Here is a 21,819-nt window from a genome sequence, read left to right on the forward strand (position 1 = left end):
AGAAAAATATGATGTTAGCGGTTGCTACTATAGTTTATATATATAGATAGATAGATAGATGTTACCAATTTTTTTTAAAAAATTTTATTTTTTATTTTGACTGATGTTACCAATAATAAATTTGAAAGAATGTACAATTAGTCCATACTTGATATATATATATATTTTTTTTAAGTAGTCCATAATTGAATTTGGGTTATTTCCTCAAAAAAAAAAAAAAAAAATTTGGGTTAAAAGGTTTTTTCCAAAAAAAAAAAAAAAAAAAAAAAAAAAAGGTTTACAAGTTATAAGAAAAGGAATGTGTTCCTGAAACAGAGCAAAATCAACCCAAAAAAAAAAAAAAAAAAGAATAGAGTAGTGGTAGTAGATGGGAGTAAAAGAGTTGAAAAGATCTACGACTACAAATTTGGATTAATCTCCCACAGTCCCCGGTTTCTGAAAACCCGGTTTTATATATATTTTTTTATTTTAAAAAAAACCAAATACTACCTATTTTCCAGTTTCCACAACAACACTGTAGTCTCTGTAGAAGAAGCAGTAGGGTTTTAATCTGGGTAGCCCCAAATTTACCCAAAATCCGAAGGAGAACTCAAGTATTCAACTACTCTCTCATACGTAAATTATTATTATTGTTATTCCTTGTTCATCTTGAATATTTAATTTCCCCAAATTGTGTGATGCTGAAACCCTAGGTCTAGGCCTGTAAATTCCAAACAGGTGGAGTGGTGGAGGTGGAGGTGGAGGTGGCGGAAGCGGAGTCAGAGGCGGAGTCAGAGGCAGAGCATGAAGTAGTCGGTGAAGAAGAGGAGGTTGGTGAAGAGCTGAGCCGAAGCCATGGAAGGCGAGCAGCATGACATTGTGTTGGCTTGTGTTGTATCGGTTGCCCTTTTTGCTTTTCTCGGTTCTTCATCTTTCTCCATTCTCTGGGCTGTCAATTGGCGCCCTTGGCGTCTCTACAGGTATTCAATTTCATACTTTTACATCATCTCATTACCCTAAGCCCTAACCTCATTCCTGCTTCTCTTCCATGCAGTTGGATCTTTGCCAGAAAATGGCCAGATCTCTTCAAGGGGCCTCGACTTGGTATTATATGCGGTGCACTCACTCTCTTTGCTTGGTTCATTGTTGTTTCTCCTCTTTTGCTACTTGTTGCTTGGGATCCTGGCTTATTCTTATTTCCGGCCGAGATATCATTGGCCTTGCTGTCATAATGGCTGGAACTGCTTTGCTTTTGGCTTTTTACTCCATTATGCTTTGGTGGAGAACTCGTTGGCAGAGCTCAAGTAATTTTCTTTCTTTTCCCTTCATGTCTTCTAAACTACACTTTCCATGCATGTCTTCAATTATTATTGTCAAATTTAACAATTACCTTTTCGATGTCACTTTACCTTACATGCTTAATCCAACCTCCGATATATTTCCTACTAAGCGCGCTACTTGACAAACATTGGCCTCATCATCCCCTTTGACTAAAATCATAAAGAGAAATTCTCATACAAGTAGGGAGGTGAAGTGGGGCAAAACAAAAAGATCAAATGGTGCCATCCTAAGCCCAATACTGTACCAAACTCTCTTAGGAGGTGGTTGAACTCTATATCATTGCTGCCTACATCTAATGAATACTTTAACTTATACAACCTGTTTCCTGCAGGAATTCATGTTAAATGATAATTAAACTTAGGTGCATCCAAGGTTTACTTTAGGGAACAAGTAGTGATTCATCAAGATTATAATGTGTTTGTGACTTCAATGAAGTGGTTCTACCGTTCTAGTTTGCGGAGTTTTGAAGCTATTTACTTTGACAGTTTTGATTTGTATGTCAAATGAATAAACCATTTGATCAAGCTTTGAGGGGTCTTTTTTGTTTTGTTTTTTGAGAAGGGTTGTTCTTGTTGATGCCAAGTTTTTCACATAGATGATCACTTGCTCTTTCTTGTTTTGTAGATAAAGTCGTACACAATTTTATGATTGCCTTTTGCCTTATCCTTCTCTAATGTTCTTATATGCCTTAAATTCATCCTCACCTGCAAAGGATGACAAGTGCAAAGTTCTTATGTCTATGAACAACAAATATGCCCTTTAAAATGTTTTAAGTTTTTTGTATGGAAAGTGGTAGATTACTAGATTGTAAGGCTGAGTGAATAAGAACAAAGTGCCGAGTTAGGAAATGTGTGTGTGTGCGCGCGTGCGCATGTGTATGTGTGTATGTGTGTGTGCATGTGTGTGTAAGTTAATCTTGAGTAAATCTGTGAAAACACACAAGGTTTGGAAAAGGGTTAGAGGTGATTACATGTATAGCTGGAGTAGGAAATTTCTGAGTATACTTTTAATAGACTGAAATGCATTTGTTTCATGAAAGGGCTGAATATATTGCTTGGAGGTAATTACATGTATAGCTGGAGGAGGAAATTGCTGTACATACCTTTAATAGACTGAAACACATTTGTTTCATGAAGGGGCTTAACATATTGATTCTTCTTATTAAAAGACAAGAACTGCTCCATAGCAAAAATGGTGCAGTTTTCTACAGAAGAAGCTAGGTGATGTTGAAGCTGTCAAGCTGATGAGTTGTGAGCAAAAAAGTTTGCGTTTTATCTTAATATTTTTTTTTGGGTTTCTTCCAGTGAACTGGTGTGGGTTTTGCTTTTATATCTGCATGTTTATTTACTCACTCTTTTTTCATGTTGTGAGCTAATAATATTCTACTTTGACCGACACTGTTTCAATTGGATTTGTGCTAACAGGGGCTGTCGCCTTCCTTCTTCTTTTTGCGGTGGCATTGCTTTGTGCCTATGAACTCTGTGCTGTGTATTTTACAGCTGGTTCTAGAGCATCAGAGCGATATTCTCCTTCTGGATTCTTTTTTGGTGTATCTGCTATTGCCTTAGCAATCAATATGCTCTTTATCTGCCGAATGCTATTTAATGGTAATGTCTGCAACCATGTCTGACACCGCCTTTGTATCGTTAATTAATTATTGATTTAAAGTTGCTGAGATTTCTAATTTATATCCACTTCTCTATCTGTACAAATTGCAGGTAATGGTTTAGATGTGGATGAATATGTTAGGAGAGCATATAAATATGCTTATTCTGATTGTGTTGAGGTGGGACCTGTGACTTGCTTGCCAGAACCACCTGATCCAAATGAATTATATCCCCGTCAATCTAGTAGGCAAGCTCCCATGCTTTCTATTTGTTGTGGATGTATTTTTGCAACCTGGGGTCTGGATTGTGTTTCTGATCTACCTTTGTATATTTTTATCTGATGCCCTCACCCTCTCTCCATTCCACATGCGTAAAAGTGAGGGCTTCATCTCAACAGTGCCTTTTTTTTATTTTTTATTATTTTTTTTTATTTTTTTTATTTTTTTATACCTAGGTATGCTGCATTGGATGAAAGGATTGGATTAAGTAATGAGATAATTAGGAAGAAAGTAGGGTTACATCTATTGGTAACAAGATGAGGGAGAATTGTTTAAGATGGTTTGGCAATGAAAGATGAAGATCAAGTGGGGCTCCCCCTCTCTGGTAAGAAAGTTAGAAGAGTGGCAAAGTGATTGGATCTTGAGGGGTAGGGGAAGAACTCAAAAACTTGGAGGAGGATGATTGATAGTAATATGAGCCTTTTGGGGATTGAAGAAAATATGGCGTTAGATAGGGCGAAATAGATAGAAATCATCTACAGCGAGGACTTGTCATGATTTTAAATTGATAGGATTTTTCCCTTCTCCTAAATACTGTGTTTTGCAAACTCTATTTGTTTTCTTGTGTTAAAGTTTTCACAATTTTTTTTTTCTTTTTTTTACTCGCTTATTTTCCTTTCTATTAATATCCCCTTAGCGATCTTTTATATAGCTTTCTCCAATTTTATTTTTTTTCTTATCCTGTTTTTGGGTTTTCACTATGCACTACCCTTTTGGCTGACTATGTTCTTTCTCATTCTTTGTTCACTTTCATTTTATCACTTATCTTTCGAGGGAGCCCAGGTTAATCTCCGATATTAACATCCCAATTTTTTATTTTTATTTTTTAGAAAGAAAAAAGATTGTAGAGTTATGTTAATTGAAATATCTCAGAGTTAAACTTGGATTTTCTCCTTATCTTTCTCACCTCCTTTTCTATTTTTTTTTTTACCCCGGACGGTTCCTTGTGATGATTCATGTGGCCCCAAATCACTACAGGACTAATTATACCTTGATTGTTTGGAATTTGATTCATTGTTAATGATACTATTTATTTTCATTTTGCTTATGTTTGGGTCCTTGTAAATGCGACATGCTTTAGCGTTTCTTGCTCATGCTTGGGATCCACTTTATATCTTATGGTTTTACATATGCAGGGTTTCACACTTGGGGACCCTCTATTTTGGATCACTATCTGTGCTTCTTGTGTACTCAGTCATGTATGGCTTGACAGCAAAGGAGGCACGTTGGTTGGGAGCCATTACTTCAGCTGCAATAATTGTCCTTGGTGTGTTTGTAAATTTTTTCCAACATTAGGTCTTTATATAGTGCCTTATCTTTGAATGTATCTAATATAGCAATATAATATGTTTACTACAATTTTTGGGGCAGATTGGAATATGGGAGCATGCTTGTTTGGCTTCCGGCTTCTGAAAAGTCCTATTGCTGCATTGTTTATCGCTGGCGCATCTCGTGTCTTTCTTATATGCTTCGGCGTACACTATTGGTTCGCCTCTGTTTGAATTTTTCATGATCTTGCTCTGAATAATTGTGTTTATCTTCTATCACAAATTTGATTTTTTTTGTTTGTTTTTTGTTTTTGTTTTCAGGTATTTGGGACATTGTATAAGTTATTTAGTTATGGCATCTGTGCTATTAGGAGCTGCTGTCTGTCGTCATCTATTGGTTACAAATCCGTCAGCTGAAAGAAGAGATGCCTTACAGAGCACAGTTATTCGTCTCAGGGAAGGATTTCGACGAAAAGAGCATAATACTTCATCAAGTTCTTCTGAAGGATGTGGTTCAAGTATGAAGCGCAGTAGCAGTGCTGAAGCTGGTAATCTTGGACATGGGGTTGAAGCTATAAACAGAAATGGCGGAGGCGGAAATTGCACTGGTGAAGCCGTTGGTTGGAATAATGCTACTTTTCTCCGAACCACAAGCTCTCATGAGGGCATAAACAGTGAAAGGAGTGTGGATAGTGGAAGGCCTAGTTTAGTTTTACGAAGTAGTTCCTGTCGCTCTGTTGTTCAAGATCCCGATGTTGGCCCATCCTTTGTTGAAAAGAGCTGTGATCACAACTCTATGGTGGGCTATTCCAGCGGTGGCCTTGAAAGTCAAGGCTATGATTCAAGTACGTCAGCCTCAGTGAATTACCTTCCAGATCTTAATTTAGCTCTTGTACATCAGGAAAAACTCAATGATCCAAGGATTGCAGCCATGCTTAAGAAGAGGTCAAAACAGGGTGATCGTGAATTGACTAACTTATTGCAGAATAAAGGTTTGGATCCAAATTTTGCAATGATGTTGAAGGAGAAAGGTTTGGATCCAAAAATCCTGGCATTGTTGCAAAGAAGTAGTTTGGATGCTGATAGAGATCAGTGTGATAACACCGACATTACTATCATTGACTCCAATAGTGTTGACAATGCTTTACCCAACCAAATTTCTCTGTCTGAGGAACTGCGGCTTCGGGGTTTAGAAAAATGGTTGCAACTATTAAGATTGCTTTGGCACTATGCAGCTGGTACTCCCGAGAGGGCAATAGCTCTTTTTAGTCTCGTCTTCATACTAGAAACAGTGTGTGTTGCCATTTCTCGTCCTAGAGTGATTAAAGTTGTAAATGCTATTCATCAACAGGTTGGGCGCAATTTCTCTTTTTATTATTGTTCTTGCTCGCAAATGTTTTTTTTTTTTTTTTTTCCTTCCCTTTTTCCATTCTGCTGAAATTCAAGGTTTGAATCCTGCAGTTTGAGTTTGGAATCTGTGTGGTTCTTCTGTCCCCTGTGATTTGCTTGATTATGGCTTACCTGCGGTCTTTACAAGCAGAAGATACATCAATGTCATCTAAACCTCGAAAGGTACACCAACTTTCTTCCTGTTTTTCAATACTAATCCAAGTACTTTCAAATATATTGTGTGATTGTAGGACTTGAATTTTCTAGATATAAGGTGTCAAGCCTGTGCCAAATTGCCAATTACTTTCAGTCAAGTCTTAAGTTTGTCAGTCTGCCACAATAAAATTTCTTAACGAGTTATGGGGCTGTACGTTTTGCTACCCTAAAGTGCCCTTTTGGGATGACCTTCATTTTCCCCCCATTTATAAGGTATTTCATTTTTTCCCCCATATATAAGTTATTCCACATCTTGTTGGAAACTATTCTCAATCATTTGTTCTCTTCCTCTATTAAATAATCCTTAGAAACTCATCTTGTACCTCATGAGAGTCAATTGTTATGTATGATCATATTCTGGACTCTTCTGAATGCGTTATGCTGCTGTGACTTCTCGTAATCGGGAGTTTACTGGCTGGATCAACTCGATTTTTCATACATGCTTTAAATATCACACCTTTATAAGATGGTAATAATCATTCATATTTGAAGTTCAAAGTACTAAAAAAACCTACCTAAATGCTGTGATGCTCGGACTTGGCCCACCACCATGATGTACCGGTTCTGAACTACATGACCCGGGTGCGGACATGAAATCCAGGTTGGACTCTGGGGAGAGAAAGGGGATTCATCTGTAAAATAAAAGGTTGGATTCACCAAAACAAGAGCCGTAACCATAGGGCTTTTGGTTGGATTCAACAGCTTTCCATAAACCTGCCGGTATTATTCTCCGGCAAGGGGAAGCTGTTCTCTTGACTTATTTGACATTTTCCTGTTTCAGATGAACCCAAATGCATGTTCTAGTTCCTCTCTATCCCCCCTACCCCCCTCTTTTTTATCTTCTTAATTGGGGGCTTGTGGGGGTGGGTGGGAAAAACCCTGTGATTTACCTCTTTACTTCTCTCTCTCTATGGTTCCAAAATTCTGAACAATAAATGCTTTTGCTAGTCTTAGTCTTTATTACTTGTGCGGGAATTAGAAAGTTACTCTTTTATTTTTCTCATACAACCTCACTTATCCCTTACTCCGTATTCATGGGAAGATAGTATATAAAACAGTAAAGTTAAATTAAAAAACTCACTTTATGAGCAACTACTCTTTATCATTTCTGTTTATTGTAAAAATTTTAATATACTTCCTGAATCAGCATACCCCTGGTTCCAACTCCAAGTTTCAGATCCTATTAATACATGTCAGGACTCCTGAGTCTTTAAAATTTTAAATTTCCAAGTCTTGACTCTCTGTTCGAGCTTCCTAGATTTTAATGAAGTTTTTATAAAATATATACTACAGCAATAGTAAAATTATTTGGATTTGGAATTGTAAAATTTGGGATGTTTAATTTTTTGTTGTTTAACTTGTACAATTTTCAAGTTGTAGGATACTAGGATTGGACCGGATTCGTGTCTTTTAGAGTTCTCTAAGGGAAAAAGTTGGAGTAATTTTCAATATATAATACTAAAACAACTAAAACAGACACCTGTAGTTTTTTCCCTCCAAAAATTCTTCCTTTTTTCTATTTTCTCTCTTTTTTCTTCCCAATGTTACCTACTATAATTAATTCACAAAATATTCACTTAATTATATAATTATGGCAAACTTAATTTAAATGCTTTCTTTATTAATTTCCAAATCTATCACTTTATATCTAAGTAAATGTAAAAGTTGGGTACTAAAGTATGGCAATAGTTGCAGATTGGGTACCAAAGTTTGGGATGTTGTAAATTGGGTACTAAAGTTTGGATTGCCTGAGAGTTTACCTATTAGAACCGGTTACCATCATTGAACAACTAAACATATTTAAAAATTCATTCTTGGAAGTACAACAATGTCAGATAAATTAAAAACTAGCCATTACAGATAAACAGTGCATATAGACCAGTTATTTGGGGATCAAAAACATTGAAATTTATATGTTCTTCTCAAATTTGTTAAAATTTCTTTTTTTGATGAACTCCAACAGCCAAAAAAATGTGTGTTACAAATTAGGTGCTGCTTTTCAAAAAATAACTGCTTCATAATATATATATATATATATATATATATATATATATATATATATATATATATATATAATCTCCATTAGCTTGTCTGTATTGGCAGTTCTGCAAAGAGAAATTAAAAAAAAAAAATTTATGTGAAAAATAAAAGATCATATCAATAGAAGACAACTAATTCAAAACAAGTAGTGAAAAATAAATATCACCAATATTCCCTACAATTAAACCAATTTTAAGAGTACTAAAAATTAGAGGGAATAAGAGAGAATTACCTTCAATACAATTCAGGAAATTTCTCTCTTAGACATTGTAGAGCTGCTTCAATACCTTCAACCAAATCACGAGTTGCACTGACCCATATTGATATAATAAGCATGCTTTCGCTCATCTTCTTATTCTTCTTTAGGGAAGATGACGACATTGTAGAGCTGCTAATACTACTGCTACTACTAGGCTTCACAGGAGCAGAAAATTAACCATGAACCCTAGCATTATGTTCAGGATAGTAGCTTTAGCACAAACTCTAAGCTTGAACCTGCAATTTCCATTGAAAAGAATAGGGGGAAGAGAAAGAGTGGAGGTGTACGTGTCAAAAAAAAAAAGAGAAAGAGAAGAGGCGTGTCACTGTGTCAGTATGGGAAAGTGGGTAACATAAATGCAAAGTGATTTTATTTTATTTTTTTTGATAAAGGAAATTCCATTTTACTTGTTCTAGTAGGTTGCCACCGGAAAAATTACCTTCAGTCACCTGAGTAGTACCCTCTTTGCTACTCTCCAAACTTCAGTACCCATTTTGCAACATATGGCAAACTTTAGTACCCAACTTTAACATTTACTCTTTTATATCTAAATATTACTCTATATGCCATATCATAGCATTGTACATCATATTCAATTCTTTCTAATTATTAATACGAGTTATTTTAAGGTAATTTTGAAACAATATTATAAAAAACCCGATGAATTTATTATTATTATTATTTGTTTATTTTGTTCTTATCTTTCATTGAGAATTTGCAAAATATTCTTCTTAATAGGAATCTTTCTAATTTTTTTTTTGAACAAAATGAATCTTCCTACTTTGAGTACAAATAACATATTTCTTGACAAATTAGTATTTTTTTAATTTCTCTGCTATTTATATGTTACTTATTTATGTTTTCCACTATCACAAAGTGTATTAAATGCACAATAATCTAAGTTTCGATGCAATTTTTATCTTAATATTTTGATTCGTTTTTATATTTTTTATTTTATTTTATTTTTTTATTATTAAAATAAAGTGAGTTTTTGTTTTTTTTAATGTTTTAAATTTTTAATTGGTTACTCGACTAATTATAATATATACGAAGAGCCTAAGAAAACAAAGGGAGTATAACCTATGTTACTTGGACTCGGGTACCCATGTCCAACACGGATACGTGTCCAAGTGTCCGACCCGGCAATTTTTTTAAAAAAAATTAATGATTTTGAACTAAAATGAAGTGTCCAAGTGTCCCACCCATGTCCAAGTGTCGAGGGTCCGACCGGGTATATGAGGTGAAATGAAGAGTCCGAGTAACATAGAGTATAACAATATAGCTTAACATTATAATTTTATAAACCCTAATATATGTATGCACTTTTTTAATTTTTATTTCAAATAATTTTCATATTATTATATTTTGTTAGGGAAAAAAATTGACCAAATATCGTTAAAATAGGTTTATTATTCCTACCCATTGGGTGTAATACATATTTTAATATTCTCATGGTCTAATGGATTCTTTTGCACTGTTACATTCTATATTTAATTTTATTATATAGGCAAATAAGAAGAACAAAATACTGTTATAGTTGTGTTTTGTTGATGATAGTTTAGATAATTTTATTTTATTTTTTAATTTAATGTAGTGAAATTACCTTGCATGACATTGAACTTAAGCTAGTAGAAATACTAAAATTTTGTGAAGGATTATTACATCTAAACATCCAATCGAATGGTGATTGTTTGATCCTTAAAGAAAGATCTAAAGTGAAACTCCTTTATCTGATGTAAAACTTTGTTATCTAGTAATTTTTCTTATATGAATCTACTGCCATATTGAAAAAAATTTCATTCTTTTCATGCTATGGTGGAAGAGGGATAGAGACGGAGAAAGAAACAGCATGTCATATTGTGAAGTAATTTTCGTACATTAAAGAGGAAGCACTATCATATATGGAAGCCACTCTGTTTCAAGTAGTACATGGAAGGGGAACAAAAAGGAGGTTAAGAGAGTAAGAAAAATAAAGATAAAGAGCTTTAGGGTTGTGCTTAAAATGAGTCCTATGTAGTGGACGCAAGGAGGGTAAAAGAGGGATGTAAAAAGGAAGAGAAATTAAGTAGATACTTAAAGAACCGATGAAAATCAAAAATGGCTAGGAAAAAAAAAAAGAATGGAGGGACTAGTGTACATAAGTGCACCATGTATATATATAGTTATTTCACAAGAACCTCTTTTTAATTTGGCTGGTAGTGGAGATTATGTTTTATTGTATATCTGTTTTTTTTTTTTTTTTTTTTTTTTTTTTTTTTTTGTACAAATTTCTTACTGCTTTCTCTCCGGAATTTCAGTATGGTTTCTTTGCATGGTTGCTGAGCACTTGTGTTGGATTGCTACTTTCCATTTTGAGGTATTTCACTTCCTTGTTCAAAATATTTTGACGTTACTACTTTATTGATTTCTACTCACCCGTTTCCTTATAATGGTTGGATTATAGCATTCACAACAATCAGGGAGAATTAATTAGAAAGAAAGAGAAAGCTATGGATTGGAATTTTGTAAGAAAAGAGTAATAATTTTAATATGAGTTGAGGGGTTTAGAAAGATAATTAAAATATAATTTTTGTAAGAAAGGAAATTTTGTAAGGAATAAAAAAAGGTGTAGTAGAATGTGATGCGGATCAAGCGTCAAGGTTAAGATTTATTCTTACCTAGGTTAAAGATTAAATTTTTTTATCAATTTGTTAGGATCTAATTTTATCTTTTAATTTTGTTTATTCTGTCGGACATGGGATTGTGTGTCTATAAATACGATTATTTTCATTAATAAAATTAGATTTTTTAGTTTATAAAAGCTAATTGTGAGATTGATTTGTGTGAATTAATTTCGAAACGTTGCTTTTCTTCTCCTTTAAGTCGAAAAGATTAAACTTATTGAATTATGTTTAACCCTTATTTTTTAGTATCCCTTATTGTGGTTTAATCCAAATCAGAATGTAGGAAAAAATGAATAATGATTAAGATTCGTGCCTCAGTGGAGTATTGTGAGTAAAGTGGGAAAAAGTGGTGTAAGAATGGATATAATAAGGCGGGACATATACCTATAATGGATAAAGGTGGGCCATATACCTGATTGTAATTATTATAAGGATCCGGAAGGCGTATATGATTTGGTATTACTTTTTCAAACCTCTTCAGTTGGAAGAGTTTTTACATATTGACAATTACACCCGTCGTCCTCAAATTTTTATAATCGTAGGCTAGACCATGTATATTAAGATTAGATTGTAGTAGAATGTAGCATTGATGCAATATAGGGTTAAAAATGAGGACGGGTATAGGGACGGAAACCGTTAAAATCAAAATTTCAATAAGCGGGTACAATGGAATAAAAACCGAAATCTATACTTAATTCACTACTACAAGAAAGACAACTTATTTTAATATGTAAAATAACACGTAAATAGATATGCATTAGGAAATTTTACGATAAACCACCTTCTAAATTTTTGATTTTGTGCGAAATTTCTGTATTAAAAAAAAAAAAAATCTACCTTATTAAACACATTTTGCTTTAAAATGGTACCACTACTCCGAATAAGGCGGGTTGACCAATTTTCCTTTTTTCCCTACATTTTTTCCGTTTTTTTAATCATACATCTTTTTACCTTATAAACATATTTTTTTCATTTGGGGTTAAAGTGAGCAAAATTATTTAGGAAAATAGGGGCGGAAAAAAATACGTTTGATTAAACGGGGGAAATAAACGTGATGGTTGGAAAAATTAGTAAACTCACTTAATTTCGACTAGTGGTACAATTTCTCAACAAAATGTGTTTATGGTAAATTTTTACAACTTTTTTATAAGGTAGTTTTTTCCAAGATTCCAAATTTATAAGAAGGTAGTTTTTCGCAAAATTCCAAATTTATAAGGTAGTTTCTCCCAAAATTTCCTATGTATTACTTTTTTTTTTTTTAATCGCACTATTTTCCTTTTCTGGGTAGTTGTATATTGATTGCACCATTTTCTTATTTGGTATGTTTTATTCGCCTTTTGCTTGTGTCCACACACAAAGTATCCTAACTATCCTTGTTCACATGTGATAACAACCGTTGTTACGCCACATTCTCTCATTAATTTGTTTGTATCACATGAGCAAATTTGATATTCCCCTCCTTTCACTCTTTCTTAAATCTTGTGCTCATACCAAATGGTGCAATTTAAAACAAGGGGGAAGCACGTTTTTATTTTGGTTTATTAATGTTATTACAGATTTTCAAAAAAGTAATGAGTTATAATCATCGACAAAAATCCTCCTCCTCCTCCATCCCTTAGACATTGCAAGGGATTGGGAGGAGGATCTTTTTCGATGATTACACGGAATAATCAAATTTGGTTCATGTAGCGGATCCCACTTATGGGATTAGACCATAACACATTATCTAAATGTGATGTGTTCAGGCGTATTATGGGAATTCATATCCTGGGACTCTGCGGTGTTACTGAAGTGTGCAGGTTTGCAGAATTTGTTGGGGTGGTGGTGGTGGAAGGATTGGCAGGGCTTTAGATCATGTATGTAGAGATATAAATACTGACGCAAAAGAACAGATATATGCATGTGTCACACACAAACCATTTGTTTAATATAGTCTATATGTATAATGTCTGTTGCGCCTGGGCTTTATGAAGGCTTTGACCTTACTGCACACATAATATAATTCAGCAACAGATGCAAATCATCTTCATTGCTGGAAGAAGTGTTTCCATGATCATTAGCGTGATCACAACCTCTTCAGAGTATTAATGTTTTGTGTATATGTTTAAATAATTACCATATGTATGTAGCTGTGTATGCATCTAGTGACTTGTTTTTAAGTTTATTCGATTGATTTATATGGCCTGAATATATTATTAGCGAACAAAGGCATTAAAGATTTATGATTTCTTACTTTGTTGTTTTTTGCTGCAGCAAATCATCAGTTCTTCTTGGATTGTCCTTGACTGTACCCCTCATGGTTGCATGCCTTTCAATTGCTGTTCCGTTATGGATTCGCAATGGATACAAATTTTGGATCTTGCCAGACAGTTCATCTAGTCGAACTGAAAATCATCAAGCCCTTGGACGGACAGAGGTTTTTATATTCTTAGCAAGCTATACTTGATGTTTTGAGTGTTAAGTCCTATGCTATGTCATTTTCTGTTTTGTGTATTGAATAAAACGCAAGGTTTGCACAATTTGGTAATTGGTAGCTGTGGAAATGGAAGTTTGCTGAACTTGACATTTACACGATTGATTTCGTAATTCAATGTCTAATTCATTCTTATATTACTTTTTTTTTCAAGCTATCTGCCGGAAAGTAATTATTTGATCTTGTCGAACTTAAAGTTTCCTTTTTTTGTTTGTATTATTTTCTTTTGATTTCTTTTTACTCACATTATTGTTAATTTTTATTTTTAATTTGACCCTTCGTGTACCAAAATACTCCAACCCTAATATGCCTGACGAGTTTCCTTTAAGTTAGGGGATTGTTGTGTGTGTTCGTGCTTTGGTTGTTATAAATGACATTTCATGCTCTCAGTGCAAGTCGAATATTATAATAAATGGTTTTACTTAGTCGTGTCTGTGATCACTGTAAAGGTTGCTGTGCAGTAGTCCTTAATGAAGAGGCATTTGATGCTTTACAACCATGTGCATGATTTGACTAATTGATAAAGCTCCACGTTATCTTCACAGTTAAAGAGTTATGGAAAATGTTCTTTAAAATCTAGCTTAATATCTGACTTTTGAGGGTCTTACCTTGTTATGCTGCATGAATATAAAAGTTTCCAACATTTATAGCAACTAAAGTGATGATTCAAGTATATCACTACACTGAATGGTTTTGATAATAACGACAAGTTTAGTAACTTAGTAAGTTAATGGTCTATTGTGGATGTTGTGGTGACGTGCCGATGCGGCTTACATTTAAATCAGATGTTATGGATTGGAATTTCCGCGCGCGCGGGAGGGGGGTCGGGGGCTAAATCAAAATCTGTCTCAGAATGGCCTTTATGCAGCAAAAAACACTGATTTTCTATTTAAATCATATGCTATGAATTGGAGTTTCGGAGATGGCTAATTCAAAATCCATCATAGAATGGCCTTTATAACCACTAGATTATATTCCATGCTTATTAAGTAAAAGTCAATAGGTGGATTTTATGCTTCTTCCAGCTGCCCCCCCCCCCCCTAAAAAAAAAATATTCCATGTTGGATTCGTTGTGATCAGTTGTTGCTTTTCCAGGGCATTGCTTTTCTCGTCTGTGTAACGATTTTTGTTGGATCGGTGATATCCCTCGGTATTATTGTTTCTTTTAAGCCATTAGATGAGTTGTCTTACAAAGGATGGAATGGTGATGGAAAAAGCTTTGTATCTCCTTATGCATCCCCTGTTTACCTTGGTTGGGCTATGGCTTCAGCAATTACTCTACTGGTCACGGGTGTGCTGCCAGTGATATCTTGGTTTGCAACTTATCGGTTCTCTATCTTCTCCGCAATATGTTTGGTTTTATTTTCTGGTAAGTATGACCATGCTAAATTTTTTTGGCTGCAACTCTATGAGTTATCATTTGATTTTAGGTCTTAACATTCTAATGCTGTTCATCTTTAATTTACCCGGTCTGGTGCAGTTGTCCTTGTGGTATTTTGTGGTGTGTCATATGCGGAGATAACAAATTCTAGGGTTGATCACATTCCGACAAATGGCGATTTTTTAGCTGCTTTGCTTCCCTTGTTGTGCATTCCAGCAATTTTATCCTTGTGTACTGGCTTGCACAAATGGTGAGCAAGAACTTAAACTTGTTGGTCCACTCTTTGATCTGTAATGTAAGGGGATATTGTGTTTGATTTTCCTTGACATACTTGCAGGAAGGATGACGAATGGAGACTCTCTCGCAGTGTCTATATCTTTATTGCTATTGGTCTTCTTTTGTTGCTCTGTGCTATATCAGCTGTCATAATTATTGTCAAGCCTTGGACGGTAAGTTGGATCCTTCTTTATTGCTTTGCTACTACCTTAGGAAATTCAAAGTTTACTTAGATAAAGGAAACAACTGATGTGCCGGGGGGGGGGGTTGGGAGAAAGCGGAAGGGTCGAAGGCCTTTTAGATAGGTCTCGATACTCTAAAATAATATAGTGACATCAGTTTTGTATTGTTGTTGCACAGGTAGGGGTGGCATTTCTTTTGGTTCTTCTATTAATCGTGCTGGCTATTGGTGCCATCCACCTTTGGGCTTCAAATAATTTCTATTTGACCCGGGCACAAATGTTCTTTGTTTGTTTTCTTGCATTTCTTTTAGCTGTGGCAGCATTTTTGGTTGGACGGTTAGAAGGTGAGAAAATTATAGTTTTCTTTTTTTGCTTTGTAACTGTTTGCATGATATAGTTTGCTGTGATAATACTCAATATTTTAAATCAATATATTAATAGTTTGTTTCCCCTCTTCGTTTCCAGCCAAACCCTTTGTAGGAGCATCAGTAGGGTATTTTTCATTCTTGTTCCTCCTTGCGGGTAGAGCACTGACTGTAAGTCTGCTGTTGCTTTAGATTCTAAGTATTTAATGTTCTTCACTTCCTGTTGTCTTTTCTTCTTCCTTCGTATAGTGCGTGGCTGGTTTTTTTTTTTTTTTTTTTTTTTTTTTTTTTTTTTTTTTTTGTGTTTTTCTTTTCTTTTGTTTTGTTTTGTTTTTTTTTTTTGTATGGGATATCATGTTATTTTTAAAATTATGTATACATGTATATTTATTATATATACGCACCCACACTTTTTTTTTGTAGGTTCTTCTTTCACCTCCCATTGTTGTTTATTCTCCAAGGGTGCTTCCTGTATATGTATATGATGCTCATGCAGATTGTGGAAAAAATGTTAGGTTTGTCTTATATCTCTTAGCCTATTTCTACTAATTGTATTTTCTTTTTTTGATAATTGGTGTAATCTGCTGAGTATGATGTCACTTCTTTGATAGTGGTGCTTTTCTGATGCTTTACGGCATTGCTTTAGCGACGGAAGGGTGGGGTGTTGTTGCCAGTCTTAATATTTATCCGCCATTTGCCGGTGCTGCTGTCTCAGCAGTTACACTTGTTGTTTCCTTTGGATTTGCCGTCTCACGTCCCTGTTTAACTCTTGAGGTGTGGCATGAATGTTGACAGTGTAATTCTTATATATTGGTATTGTGTCTTATTGTTTAATGTGCTTACTTATTGGCATGTATATGCATATTTTATGAGCAGATGATGGAGGATGCTGTTCATTTCCTTAGCAAGGAAACTATTGTTCAGGCAATTGCACGATCTGCGACAAAGGTGTGTATGGAAGTAATTGGATTGTCAAATAGGAACCTTACACTGAGTTTGTTTCAAGATTTGTTATGGGCCTTTGGGCTATATTGTTTTCCTCTGTTATATTATGATTCCAGGGGAAATTTTACAATAGGAGCCCCTTTTTTTTTTTTTTTTTTTTTTTTTTGTGTAGATTGCAAAAGGATATATATATATATATATATATATATATATATATATATATATATATATATATATATATATATATATATATAGGGGAGGGCCGGCGAGAATAGGTCCATGTGTGAGAACTCATACTTATATGAAAATTGATCTAAAATTTTGAACATGTGAGTAAAAATTTAGAATATATGAGTTAGAAAATATGAATTTATAATACATGATTTAAAGTTTAGAACATACGAGTAAAAATTTAAAACATCTAATTTAAGATTTAGATCACGTGAGTAAAATTTAAAAAATTTGATTCAAAATTCAAAAAACTTGATTTAAAATTCAAATCATATGATTAAATTTTAGAACATTTGATTTAAGGTTTAGAACATGAGTAAAAAATTAAAATACCTGATTTAAAATTTAGAACATGTGAATAAAAGTTTGGAATATATGAGTAATAATTTAAAACATATGATTTAAAATCTAGAATATATGATTAAAGATCTTAGAACACCATTTAAAATTTAGATTTAAAACTTGTGAGTAATAATTTGGAATATTTAATTTAATTCATTTAAGATTTTGATCATGTTAGTGAAAATTTAGGACATACGAGTAAGGATTTTGAACCAACAAGAGTTGGCTGAAGTGGTGAGTAACTTAATATCGCTTAAGGGAGGTCTTGGGTTTGAGCTTCTTGTATGCAGAAACTCTTGTTGGGAGACTCACCCACCATAAGACAGGTGTGCTACCCGAGTCTTTTGAATATAAGAGTGTTCTCACATATGAAAAAGTTCTCACTTTATGAGGGATTCTCACGAGAGGCTTTTCCTGTATATATAATTCATAATATGGACCATCTTAATATGAGAACCACATACGATACATGATAAAAAATGAACAAATATAACTGATAATAATATTTTAGAAATATTTTCAATTTTTGTTTTCAAAATTTAAATATTTAGGGGTGCACGTCTTATATACATAAGGTACTTGTCCTAAAGGTATATGATACAATTTCGAAAGGTATAAATTAAAGTGCATAGTCTAAGATAAAAGGTACATGTTATTTAGTATAAGGTCCATCACTTAATTTTTTTTTTTTTAAAATAAATTTTGTTTTTGCAAACATTAAAGTAGTTATCATGTATCAATAAGATATATGCCCGAAAGATAAAAGTACATGTTATAAAGTTATAAGGTACATCACTTAAAAATACTAAAAAAAAAAATATAATAGAAAAATTGTTGTTCTTGGTTTTTTTTTTTTTTTTTATTTTTTTTTTTTTTAAAAAAATTAAAAATTATTTGTCATATATTTATAGGGTACATGGCCAAAAGATAAAGGATACATGTTATGAAGTTATAAGGTACATCACTTAAAAGAAAATTGATGTATGTTTTTATTTTGTTGCATGTACCTTATGTGGTTCTCCCTATAAGAGTGGTATTTACCACAAGCATGGTTTTTACATGAACCTATATATATATATTATTTTTATATTATATTTATATATATATACAAACACACACACACACACACACACACACACACACACACATGCCAATGCATTACTTTGGCTATTGATAAAAGTAGATTTCGTGACGAATCTAACTAGATCCCACATGATGGTTTTTATTACGGATAAATTACATAAGATGGTCAAAGAAGATTATATCCCATGACTGTTTTTCATCACAGATAAATTATATAAGATGGTCAAAGAAGATTATGTAAAAGTAAACGGAGGATATTATGAAATAAAAAAATGATCTGAAGTTTACATTCCTTTTTTTTTTCTTTTTTTTTTGGGTGTGGGTGTGTGTGAAATCTATCAATTAGTTCATGGAAATATTAGCTGTCTTTACTATTAGCTGTTCTCTTTATACAGTCTCAACTTTTATTTAATTTACTTTTGTCGGTCCCAACTTTGAGGGTTTCCTTCGGAAAATGCTCCTTTACATGTATAACAGTTTGATCGGTTATTTAAGCCGTGTGTTTACTGGCATTTTGTTTTTTTAAAAATAAAATTTTAGTCACCCCCATCCATCTACTCTGGCTACCTGCCTCCCACCAAACTCCCCTTTCATCATCTTCTCCAGCCACCTCCTATCCCGTCCAAAAAAAAAAAAAAAAAAAAAAAAAATTCAAACTACTAATAGCGTGACACTTAACATAAGTAATCGGTCAAACTGATCATAATAGGTTTAAGGACCGTTATGAGAAGAACCCCTCGTAGTTGGGTCCACCTTGAATTGATTAAAAGCCGGGACCTTTCAAAGAAGATAGCTGATAGTTCGGACTGATGTTGTCTTTTTTTTCTTAATTTATAAGAGATTTAATCATATAGTTTATGGTGTCAATTTAAAACATTAAAATAACGTTACCTTTGTCAATGATAATGTGTAGTACTGGAGTGTGGTCTCTCTTTCATTCTTCTGATTATCTTGATAGCAATTTCAATTTCATTTTATTTAAGATAGTGTGTTTAAGCCTTGTCATTTTGAATTTGGTGGCTAGTGGAATTAACATGAATTTGTGTGATCCATGTTAATTTGATTTGCAGACTCGAAATGCTATCTCGGGAACTTTCTCAGCACCGCAAAGGTCTGCAAGCTCGGCTGCACTCTTAGTTGGTGATCCTACTATTATACGTGATAGAGCTGGGAATTTCGTGCTTCCAAGGGCGGATGTCATGAAGTTGAGAGATCGTTTAAGAAATGAAGAGTTGGCTGCAGGTTCTTTTTTAGCCAGGGTCATAAGCTGTATAAGTCTCCAGTGTGAATCTACTGCTGATATGGGGCAGCGGGAGTTATGTGCTCATGCTCGTATTTTGGCTTTGGAAGAGGCAATAGATACGGAGTGGGTGTGTATGTGGGATAAGTTCGGTGGTTATCTTCTTCTTTTGCTTGGTCTAACTGCAAAGGCAGAGAGGGTACAGGTGAAGGCCTTTGTTTCATGTTTGGAGTCATCATTATTTGCTTCCTCTCTGTTTTAGTGGGCTTTAATTGTTCCAATCTGACATTTGATTTGTAATAGGATGAAGTCCGCTTGCGTCTTTTTCTTGCTAGTGTTGGTTGCTCTGATTTAAGTGCCAAAAAAATTAAAAAATGGATGCCAGAAGATCGAAGACAGTTCGAACTTTTTCAAGAGAGGTTGGTTGTGACAACTAGGAAATTTTCAAACAATTTGTAGTTATTCGTGGGTTTGTGCTTTGCTGACTGTGCTATAATTACTCTAGCTATCTGAGAGAGAAGGAAATGGAAGAAGAAATCTTTTTACAGAGACGCGAAGAAGAAGGGCGGGGCAAAGAGAGGAGGAAAGCCCTTTTGGAAAAGGAAGAGCGCAAATGGAAGGAGATAGAGGCTTCTCTTCTGTCTTCTATTCCTGATGCTGGAAGCCGGGATGCTGCTGCAATGGCTGCTGCAGTACGTGCTGTTGGCGGAGATTCCGCACTTGATGATTCTTTTGCACGAGATAGGGTGTCAAATATTGCACATCGCATACGTACAGCTCAATTATCACGTAGGGCGCTCCAGGTTGTGTTTGGTTGCAAGTAGCTCTTACCTCGTATATGCTACTCATCGTCTTGCTAGTTGTTCTTAAATATTGTCATGTTTAGAGTAATGTCATAGTTCACACCAAATCATGAAGTGCTGAATATCTGTATTAAACTTCTTGCTATTAAACTAACAAGTTAGTGAATTTGGAATTTTTTTGCTATCGGCAGACTGGAGTTCCAGGTGCTGTCTGTGTTCTTGATGATGAGCCTAGAGCAAGTGGCAGGCACTGTGGACTGGTTGATCCAAGTGTGTGCCAGAGTCAGAAGGTCACCTTGTCGGTTGTGGTGATGATACAACCTGATTCTGGGCCAGTTTGTCTATTAGGTACTGAATTTCAGAAGAAATTCTGCTGGGAATTCCTGGTGGCGGGTTCTGAACAAGGCATTGAAGCTGGTCAAGTTGGTCTTAGATTAATTACAAAAGGTGACAGGCAAAATGCAGTTGCAAAAGAATGGAGCATCAGTGGGACATGTATTGCAGATGGAAGGTTTGTCTATCAAACTTTACTGTTTCATAAAAGCATTATGTGCATTTGTTCTTCTTTGTGTGTGCTTGTACATAGGTTTGTGGCAGCGCAATTATGTATATATGTTGTATGCATATGCCGTGTTCATCATACTGATTGTGTTTCTCTGACTGTCTGTACTTTTTTGTAACTAACTTCTGCTATCTGTTTAGTCCTTAAGATGATCTATGTTGTCATGGCATGTAATAATATTATTCTGTAGTCAGATCAAACTATATAGACCAGAGAAATTAGCTTACTAGCTTCACTTTTTGAGCTATTTTGGCACATCTAGATGCCAATAAAATTTCTCTGTACACAGCAGGTGCTGCTACCTATGACCGGCAGTGCACTGGGCACACCTTTATTGCCTCAAGTGATTCTGCTTTTTTCTCCTTGTTTCTTCATCGTCAAATTATCACCTTTTTCATTCTCTCCTCTTTAGGTTTAAAGGCTATTTTTGCCTCTGAAATTTAACTAAGGCTCTCTTTGGTTCATTTGTTTATTTGTCTTAAATTAATTTATCTATTATTTGAACTTGTATTATTTTTTTGAACTTATTTGAACTTGTATTATTTTTACTGAAGTTTCCGAACTTGTACTTCGTATTATCTTGTTTGGGCGTGTAAGAACTTAATTTTTTTTTTGTTAGAACTTATATTTTTTTTTTCCTCTGATCTTAATTTGTCTGAATTAATTTTTTCTGAACTTATTTTATTTGATCTTTTCATTCTGAATTAAGATAATGTAAGTTCAAATGTGCAATGTGGCTAAATTTTTACTAACACATATGGCTAATGTGCAACTTGCTTACAATGGGAACAAGTCTTGTGCTTAAATTTTGCATCTCACTCCTTTTAAAATTGTGCTGATGATCACTATTTCGTTACTGTCCTGCTTTTGTGATGAGGTATGGTGTATGTAGTTAG

The 21,819-nt window shown here is 34.2% G+C and overlaps 1 protein-coding gene across 1 annotated transcript in view; it reads left to right on the forward strand.

Moving 5' to 3' along the window:
• Window positions 1-311: 311 nt before the first annotated feature.
• Window positions 312-21,819, forward strand: part of LOC110695876 (calpain-type cysteine protease DEK1-like) — a 33,267-nt gene continuing 11,759 nt past the window's right edge. The window contains 23 exon segments of the mRNA XM_021873101.1: window positions 312-959; window positions 1,034-1,155; window positions 1,158-1,283; window positions 2,745-2,927; window positions 3,039-3,174; window positions 4,342-4,472; window positions 4,577-4,691; window positions 4,795-5,824; window positions 5,935-6,045; window positions 10,675-10,733; window positions 13,294-13,456; window positions 14,609-14,882; window positions 14,994-15,144; window positions 15,232-15,343; window positions 15,531-15,696; window positions 15,818-15,888; window positions 16,141-16,232; window positions 16,329-16,491; window positions 16,594-16,665; window positions 19,389-19,763; window positions 19,862-19,977; window positions 20,064-20,361; window positions 20,553-20,872. Of these exon segments, the coding sequence (XP_021728793.1) occupies window positions 835-959; window positions 1,034-1,155; window positions 1,158-1,283; window positions 2,745-2,927; window positions 3,039-3,174; window positions 4,342-4,472; window positions 4,577-4,691; window positions 4,795-5,824; window positions 5,935-6,045; window positions 10,675-10,733; window positions 13,294-13,456; window positions 14,609-14,882; window positions 14,994-15,144; window positions 15,232-15,343; window positions 15,531-15,696; window positions 15,818-15,888; window positions 16,141-16,232; window positions 16,329-16,491; window positions 16,594-16,665; window positions 19,389-19,763; window positions 19,862-19,977; window positions 20,064-20,361; window positions 20,553-20,872 (4,511 nt within the window). The 5' untranslated portion in view covers window positions 312-834.

Source organism: Chenopodium quinoa, unplaced genomic scaffold (genome assembly GCF_001683475.1).
Source record: "Chenopodium quinoa cultivar QQ74 unplaced genomic scaffold, ASM168347v1, whole genome shotgun sequence".
Classification (NCBI taxonomy): Eukaryota; Viridiplantae; Streptophyta; class Magnoliopsida; order Caryophyllales; family Amaranthaceae; genus Chenopodium; species Chenopodium quinoa.